The sequence below is a fragment of the Calliopsis andreniformis genome, unplaced genomic scaffold, assembly GCF_051401765.1.
Source record: "Calliopsis andreniformis isolate RMS-2024a unplaced genomic scaffold, iyCalAndr_principal scaffold0022, whole genome shotgun sequence".
NCBI classification, from domain to species: Eukaryota; Metazoa; Arthropoda; class Insecta; order Hymenoptera; family Andrenidae; genus Calliopsis; species Calliopsis andreniformis.
In genome coordinates, this window is record NW_027480432.1 from 9111047 (window position 1) to 9119820 (window position 8774).

General features: G+C 30.5%; 3 protein-coding genes and 1 long non-coding RNA gene across 6 annotated transcripts; 3 read left to right on the plus strand and 1 right to left on the minus strand.

Annotated features, from left to right (window-relative positions):
* The first annotated feature begins 1051 nt into the window (after positions 1 to 1051).
* Positions 1052 to 3762, plus strand: LOC143186979 (FUN14 domain-containing protein 1A). 3 transcript variants are annotated; one of them, XM_076390883.1, is made up of 5 exons: positions 1168 to 1295; positions 1675 to 1842; positions 1957 to 2152; positions 2231 to 2343; positions 2900 to 3026. In XM_076390883.1, exons 1-4 carry the CDS (start codon positions 1240 to 1242, stop codon positions 2309 to 2311), a joined length of 501 nt encoding a protein of 166 aa, XP_076246998.1. In that variant the 5' UTR covers positions 1168 to 1239; the 3' UTR covers positions 2312 to 2343; positions 2900 to 3026. The 3 variants fall into 3 exon arrangements, with proteins under 3 accessions (XP_076246997.1, XP_076246998.1, XP_076246996.1); XM_076390882.1 differs by lacking the exons at positions 1168 to 1295; positions 2231 to 2343 and adding an exon at positions 1052 to 1167 and having other exon boundaries at positions 2900 to 3762; XM_076390881.1 differs by lacking the exon at positions 2231 to 2343 and having other exon boundaries at positions 2900 to 3762.
* Positions 3733 to 7308, minus strand: Ints9 (integrator complex subunit 9). Its single transcript, XM_076390878.1, has 11 exons — positions 7276 to 7308; positions 7025 to 7102; positions 6650 to 6844; positions 6173 to 6577; positions 5854 to 6100; positions 5611 to 5791; positions 5283 to 5518; positions 4993 to 5204; positions 4726 to 4911; positions 4451 to 4645; positions 3733 to 4377 (listed from the first exon to the last, which is right to left on the minus strand). Exons 2-11 carry the CDS (start codon positions 7031 to 7033, stop codon positions 4258 to 4260), a joined length of 1986 nt encoding a protein of 661 aa, XP_076246993.1. The 5' UTR covers positions 7034 to 7102; positions 7276 to 7308; the 3' UTR covers positions 3733 to 4257.
* Positions 5525 to 6819, plus strand: LOC143186980 (uncharacterized). The gene is made up of 3 exons (XR_013003129.1): positions 5525 to 5702; positions 6252 to 6444; positions 6518 to 6819. It is a non-coding gene; the product is annotated as an uncharacterized LOC143186980 (long non-coding RNA).
* LOC143186978 (metallo-beta-lactamase domain-containing protein 1) lies at positions 7041 to 8203 on the plus strand. The gene is made up of 4 exons (XM_076390880.1): positions 7041 to 7449; positions 7509 to 7673; positions 7746 to 7865; positions 7930 to 8203. The coding sequence occupies exons 1-4, from the start codon at positions 7299 to 7301 to the stop codon at positions 8127 to 8129; spliced, it is 636 nt and encodes a 211-aa protein (XP_076246995.1). The 5' UTR covers positions 7041 to 7298; the 3' UTR covers positions 8130 to 8203.
* Positions 8204 to 8774: the final 571 nt, after the last annotated feature.

Here is an 8774-nt window from a genome sequence, read left to right on the forward strand (position 1 = left end):
GCTATCGAGAAATTCGCAAACTACGGTCACTCACCTATCGATATTTTGTTTCAGAGTCTCTTCAGTCACTGAATAATCAAAACTTTTACACAAAAATATAAAGAATTGAAAGATAGATATTACGGAAATCAAAACTGAGTTGAACGACGAAAAATCAGACATTATTCTCACGAAAAAGTAAACGAAAACTGGGAGACGATCTGAACGCTTGAAAGGGCGCGAAGAAAGTGTTAGAAGCACAACTGCGTATGCGCAGTAACGATTGTGCGACCGTACGCGTGCGCATAAGTGGTCATGTGACTTACAGGCATGCGTAGTAGCAATTAACGTGATTTTACCATGCGCAATAATAGTCACGTGATTACACGAATGCGCAGACGCAATACGTATCTACGACTCAAAAGTCTGTAAATTTTTCAATTAAAAACATTTTTTACGATATACATGTTCAGTTATAACAACCATTGAAAATATAATCTAATCGAATAAATCCAATGTCGACTTTTTAAAATTAACATATTTTCTCAATAAAACATAATTTTCCTAAAACATTTTCTTTAAACATAAAATAGAGGAACTATAAAAATTTCAAACTATACAATTATATTTTTTAAAAGTTCTTTAAAAATCGTGCTCTATATAACAAAAAAATCAATTTTTATACAAGAATTTTTCATTCTTTAACTGACATAAAATCTAATCAAACATGGCGGTTATCGATGTTATTTAACTTCACCATATTATTCACCGAAAATAAGCCAAAATGTTACTTAGCAACCTTTTAAAAAAATCCTGGCATGCTACTCAATATTTATCCAAGTAAAAAGATTTAAAATATACCTATTTTCCTAGGCTTATAAAGTACTATTCGCCCTTGAGATATTATAAGTCTTTGAATAACCTTTTGTTTCAAGTAGGATTGAAAAGAACTCGAATCATCTTCACAATATCTAATAACTTCGAATCGTCTTCTAACCAACTAACGTTCAAACGCCCATCGCTATATGCTATAGACGGTGCCGTAGTTATTTCGCTCGAGGCACGCCTTTACGTTCTTCAAACTGAGGAACGGTGAAACGAAGTACCGGATATTTCGATCTGTCAGAACGATTCGCGTGCGCGAAGTCTTTGCTTCTATTAAAACACTTTCGGCGTTTGACCGATTAGGTGAGCTTTACGAGTATAAATACTAACCACCATGAGACATTATCTAACTTAGGGACACGCCTGAACTTTATCATGCCTAAACTGCACAAGAACACCCTCAAGTCAGGAGCAAGAAAATTGTTCAAACGGTAGACAGTTTTTGTTTTTCATCTTATTTTGGAATTTGCTATTCTCGCCCAGCGACTCGCATGCGTTTCTCTAAACGTAGACGGTCGATTTCCAAAATATCAAAATTTCATGCGATAACGTGTACATTACTCCTAATTCTTGGCAATGAAATCATCGAGATATTTTTGTTCTGAGAAATACTCGAAGAATGACTTCCTGTTGAAACTTTGTTATTTAAAGACGTGATAATAGCGTTCGATCTTTGTCAATTTATACGGCATTGTTATGAGAATAATGACTTAAAAAAATGTGAATGTGCATTAGTCATAGATTATTTATAAACAAGTTAGAATTATCTGTCTGCAAGAAGATACTTAGATTGTAATGATTCGTTTTCAGCGCTAAAATGAGTCTTCCTATGAGTAAAAAGAGCAAAGACGATGCAAACAAAGAGGAATGTAACTTAGATATTTCTAAGGAAGCTAAAAGTCTGTTAGATAAGATCTTGGGAGATGTGAGCAAGACATCTGCCACTAAACAGATTATTATTGGTACAACATCAGGATGGTATGCATCACACATCTATTACAAAGAAATCTTTGCAAATTTTAATAATGTAATTTTGTTAAAAAAACTTGTGAGAAAAATTCTTATTTATTTTTATATGAATATCTTGTATAGGGTGACCGGCTTTGTAACAATCAAAGTTGGAAAGATTGCTGCCTTTGCTGTTGGTGGTGGTATTATAATGTTGCAACTAGCAGCGCATCAAGGATACATAAAAGTTAACTGGGATAAAATCCAGAAGAAAGCTGAAAAAATTACAGATAAAGTAGAAGAAAAAGTTACTGGTGAAGGACCAAAACTTATAGATAAGGCAAGGACAATATATAGTATTTTTTTTTAATGTATTATTTTAACATGTCATATTTGTAAATATAATATTCATTTATAGGTAGGGACATGGTGTCGAAACAATTCACTTGTGGCAACAAGTTTCATTGGTGGTTTCATAATTGGTTTAGCCTCCTCCTGAATGAGAAATATTTAACACTTTTTCTAAAAAATGCGAGTAGATATCGTGTATTTATTCTTTTGTATTAGCATTGTATGTTAGATATAATTTCTATACTTGCCAGTGCATGAGAATCAAATTTATTTATCATTTACTTTAGTGAAGTTATTTAATTTTAAGGAAAAGGTTTTGTTTAACCGTTTTAATGTGTTTGTATGTGATATAAATATTCGTTAAACTGTCTTATGTGTATGCAGTTCAAGCTTAATGCTTTTAAAACATATGTACATTCATTTAAAGCGTTTTATAAATTTAACAATCATTTATTGCTTAATCACTAATTATATACATATATATACAAATTTATACACTGATTTACAGAAAGAGTTAGTGGAAATAATAGATATATTGTAAAAATTGAAGTTATATCTTGCAATAAACAGAGTGACTGGAATTTGTTCTTAATTTCTTTTGTATCTTATAAGTATCTATTATATCTCAAGATTTTTCATACAGTGCACTTGTGTAAATTTGTATGTACCGTCTATTATATTATTCTGAAACTAGAAATCGATTGTGGCTTTAGTAATGTAGGATTTAATGTTTCAGGTCGAGAGATTCGTTGATAAAAAACTAGATAAAGCTGAACAATTGTTGAAAAATGGAGAATCTCGTACCCGACGCTGGTACCATTCTGTTACTGGTGATTCTGCATTCAGACCTACAGAATTCCACTTCTTTATTACCTCTTTTGTAGCTGGTCTAGCCCTTGGCATGGTCACTGGTCGTTAAGTTAAAATATGCTGCACTCTGAATGCAAATTAATAAAAACCAGTCGCTCATTCTAAAAACAATATTAATATTACGAATTATTATAAATACAGTGTCTCCCATACACTGACAATTATCGATAAAAGAGCCACAAAGAGTAATGAATTTAAAGATGGTATATACTCAACCGTACATACAAGGCAAATGAAAGTGAATTATACCTAAAATTTTGATCATTTTTTTTCCATGGATTAGCACAATTTTTTTTCTCATTTTGAACATTGAAAATGATAAAAAAGATAGAAGTATTTCGTACTGAAAATGATGTTTGTACTTTTTATAAATCATTATTGAATATTATCGCATCACCAATAACAAAAATTCGTTCAGTATTAATCCCACGTTAATTTCTTTTAAATTAATGTGTGAAGATTATAGACAGCTATTTTATAGTTACAGAAGTAACAAGAATGTGTACCCATTCAGAATGCAGCAGAAACGAAAATGCAGTTATTCTAGTGATTGCACATTTGTGTAACAATTAGTGCATTAAGCCTACAGTAAAGATTAAGAAATAGTATACTATATAGGATATTCGTTTTGTGTATTATCCTGCAACATTTTATGAAATGTATAAAATGTATTATTGTAGCTTTAGATTACAAAAGTACTTCTTGTTATAAAATTTATTATATAAGCGATATTTTTCTCATATATTTATGTTAATACTAAAAAAATTTATGCACGTCAATCAAAATACAATAAGTAATAGTGTCACAATGTGGCACTATGGAACCGATATTCTTATGTATATTCAGTCTCAAAACAGCATATATTTCACTCACGTGTTTTCAGTTAAAATTTATGATACTCCTATTTAGTTTGTATAAAATATTTAATTAATTTATTTAAATATGCTTCAACATGAGACTATATAACAAATAAAATGGTTCATGTAATACTGCCATCCTTATAACAAATGTATTTGTAGATATCATGCGATATTTGTGTATGTACAGAGCAATGTTATAAATAATACCAAAAGTAAGTATTTCTAAGTAATGGAGCATATTTCTAAATGAAAATGTTTCGAAGAATTATTATTCCGTGTACTAATAAAAAAAAAGACTCTAATTGTGTAGAAATATAACTTATAATAAAACTGTCACTATATAAAACAGTTGTAAATTAGAATGTTAAAATCTCTTGAGACACTGCATTATGATAGTTCTCAAACGTCTTCGAATCTTTTGGTCACCATTACAGAAAATGTGAGTTGAATTATCTCCTATTTGAATCAAAGTATCTTCATCTTGCTGCAAATATAATTGGTGGTTAATCACATTAAAATCAAATTTCTGTATCGCTATTTAGCACATATAGTCTTACCAAGTGAATACTGGTAGAAGTTGGACTGTGTTGTAGCTTAGCCCCTTGAATGCCTTCTTGATTAAGTTTTTGAAGCAATTCCTGTGGATCGACATTACCATACTCATGCTTCCTCTCTTTAAGAACTTCTTCCTTGATCGGTGCAGGTGATCCAGAAGAAGCTTTACGTTTCCCAGTAGGTCTCTCTTCAATACTCTAAAAATAAAACAATATTTACAGTAATAAAGTAGGGAATACAAATTTTGTTTACATTTCATTATTTCAACAATACGTACCTTTATTGTGTATACATTATCTTTAACTTCTAGTTCACCAGTAACAGAAGCAAGGCTTAAACCAGGTCGAATTTCGTTCGGTACTATACTTCCAGCTAATTCAGGCTCGATAAACACTCTGCCCTTCTTTCTTTTCAAAGGCAATTTTATAACTTCGCCTCGTTTAAAAGTAATTAAAGGTTTTTCCTTAAATATATATGTATCAAGTTAAATAATCCATATGTAAAATAGTGATACCTTTACTTTGATAAAAAGAAAGTAACTTACTCCTACAGGTTCAATAACAAGATCTGTCCTATGTGGTGCAGTTATTGGTGGTTGTGTATAACATTCAGGTATGACTAAATGTTCAGGTTTCAAATCTCTAATTAATTTATTAGCTTGGGTAAAGTTGAGGGATGTGTCAATTGGACAGTGTACTGCCTTCATAGCTAATGGTTGGAAAGGTGCCAGAGCATCCAAATACGGAAAATCTGGCTCTAAAAAAATAATGGTTTACTCCAAATCCTATTAAAATAAAATGTACGTCTGATGACGTTACATTGAAGTAAATGTACCTGTAAAAATGATAGTATGTTGTGGATTGTTGCCCCACATCTGCACGAAATGGACTGCATCGCCAAATCTAAGACTAGGATGACCACAAAAGACAACACAAGGTTGTCTATAATCAGAGCTAAAACCTTCAGCATATGTAGATGTAAAATGTTTTAGTCTAGCATTTTTTACAAGAAAAGCATGAGGAAATGGTTCCTCAGGAAGATAAACTTTATTTTGTTTATTTGTTGAGAGCCTAAAATGAAAGTAAAATAATTTTAATATTTGTAAAATCCTTCTACAATATAACTTAAATGCTTCAATTATGTTAAAAATTTCAAGACATACCACTCAGCTAAAATGTTTGAGTATGCTAGAGAAGATTCAGCCACAGGTGATATAAAGAACAATGGAACTTGCGAAAAACCTGATTTGTCTAAGTGAGTACTAAGGCATTCAAATAAATCGTATACAACACCTGATGGATAACATGGTATTAGGACACAGCCACCAGTCCTGAGTGTCATTGCTATAAAATAGAATTCCAATGTAATTAAGTTATTAATTGAACAGTCTAATTTCTCTACATACCAACAGTCATGCAAAGCTCTCCAAGCATAGTGTCTGGATTAGCAGTTGGTGTTTGAGTTAAACCAGTCAATATTAACATATTAGCATGTTTTAATGTAGCTTGTTCCATTGGGCGTGGGTGAGTTGTCAATGTTGAAGATCCACTGACAAATGCAACTTTTTCGTGATCACATGAAATCAACCAATTACTACTACCCAAACAATAGCCAGAACTTATTGGAGTAACTGTTAAAGCACCATATATGTCCTGTAAAGGTTTAATAAATATCTTCTCTAGATTCGTACTTTTAGATTCGGTAAGTTAATTACATTAACTTACCAATTTCTGATCGTATCCAACTGTTTGAATATATGACAAAGCAGTATTAACAGCTGACATTGAATATATATGTTTCCAGGACTTTGGCTTAAGTGCATCAGCCAAAGGAGGAGGTAAAACATGTAACATTTCTTTCCAATGTTTGGCTAATATTGCTCGAGGTGTCTGTTCAATAAATTCTACTAATTCCTCCATAAAGAACCGTCCAATTTGTAGTGTTGGCTCTGTGGCATAAATAATGCCTTTGAAGCCAGTATCTTCTGTTATAAATGGTAAAGCCAACATGCAGGTATAATTTGATATTAAAATAGCATCGATTTCTGAAAAATCTATTATTTTTTCTAGAGGTGGAGAAAATTCAGGAGTAGAATCTACAAATACTCTTCCACAACATTCCCTTAATTCCTGGAATATTAAATATTTATGATGAATTCACTTACATTGTATGATATAAAATTGGGAATAAACTATACTAACCCCTTCTATCTGCCAGTCTTGGTGATTATCCCTTGGAAGCCACAATGGCAAGGAATTAAATTTAGCGCTAGGAACCATTGGCATTGGCATAAAATGCAAAATTGATTGCATATTTAAGCCACAGTCTAACATTAGAGTAATACCTTTGAAACTCAAAACCAGACATGGTTTTGTTGGTTCGCTTGATAGGCAGTACTACAAATGAAACTAACTGTTTAAAATATCTTAGATGAGAACTTATAAAAATAATTAAATTTTAATTGATTCTGTTTAATCAGTAAACATATTTTAGACAGTAATGGAACAACATAAAACTAATATATATATATAATTATTTATTATCTATAATAAAAAAAAATGGATCATTATAATTACCAATTTCATTGTTAACGTCGTCTTTATATTAATAGCTTCTTTTATTAAACATTAATACGGGACACAAATATTTCGATCCTGTAACATAGAAAACATAACCTCTCACGTGAGGTTTACCGGTTTTAACATATTGCTGTATAACTATTCTACATCAATATAAAAGCCTTGACTTTCTTAATAGTAGATGTACTTATATATTGTATAATATACAATTCCAAAAAATTAAATATCTCGTTTATCATTAATTGTACATTTCTTAACTTGCTCCCGAAACATGTGTGAAGTATTTGTGTTATTTGATGGATATTCAATAAAATTAGAAGACGGAACGATGAAAGCAAATTGTTCTTGTACATTAATAAAAGGAGAAAAAAATATTATCGTTGATACAATGACAGCGTGGGATCAACTTAAAATAGTAGAAGGTATTTTAACAATGTTTACAACTTCATCATATAGAATTTCAATAAGGATTTTATTTCAGCCCTTGCTCAGCATGATGTTATGTCAAATGAAATTGATTTTGTAGTTTGCACTCACAGCCATGCAGATCATATAGGAAACAATAATCTTTTTACAAATGCAGTACATATAGTTGGAACTTGTATTCACCGTGGTGAAATGTTTTTTGAGTACGATTTGAAAAAAGGTTGAAGCCTTTTATGTACGTTGTAAACTATAATTATCATATATCACTAATATATAATAATTCTAATTATAGAAGAATATAAGATTAGCCCAGAAGTTCGAGTTGTATATACTCCTGGTCACACATCAGATGATGTTACAGTCGTAGTCAGAACTGTAGTTAATGGAAAGTCTTCATGCATTGCTATAACAGGTATTGCTTTACAAATATTTCATGTAACTCCAGTAAATCATTCTATGTTACTGTCGTTTTACAGGAGATTTATTTGAGAAAGAAGAAGATATTTTAAATCCAGCAATGTGGAAAGAGCTAGGAACTTTAGAATTACAAAAAACGCAATCATATATGAGGTCACAGGTAATGGATTTTGCAGATTTCATAATACCTGGACATGGACCAATGTTTCAAGTTACTGATGACATGAGAAAAATAATTAAAGACCAAATACTTAAATAATATCATAATAAATGTGTATTTAAGTTTATACAGCAATAAGAATAAAGTATATTTTTTATAAAATTGATTAAAGCAATTATAATTTTTAAACACAAAACATAACTGCATATAACACGAAATCATACCATTCATAACATTTGGAACATGAGACATTTTGTTAAATAATTGCTATTTTGAAAGATAAACATTCAGGAATTTTAATGATTAAATAATCTGTCAATTTGAAATTATTTAAATTAGTTCTTACAAATACTTTATTAAACACTGTAAAGTGTAGTACATAGTATCACAACATCAGTATTCTATATATGTATACATAGTAATGATAATTATTACATACTGTTTGATTCACAAATACATAGAAAAGAGTAATTCAATTATTGTTTACTAAAATCCTGCCATTACGCGATACCATAAGTCAATTAGTATAATTTCTTTTGTATAATTAAAATAATTTACTAAGTAGATACACACAATTGTAAAAAGAATACATATGTTGTAAATATAGTTTCTTAATATGCTGCGTTTTGAATATCCACTTCTAGAATGTAAACTATACATCCCATTATTTTTATTAGTTTTCACAGCCAACATCTAAAGTAAGAGTCCATTTTATCCAACATTGTCATGTTCAATATATTTGTA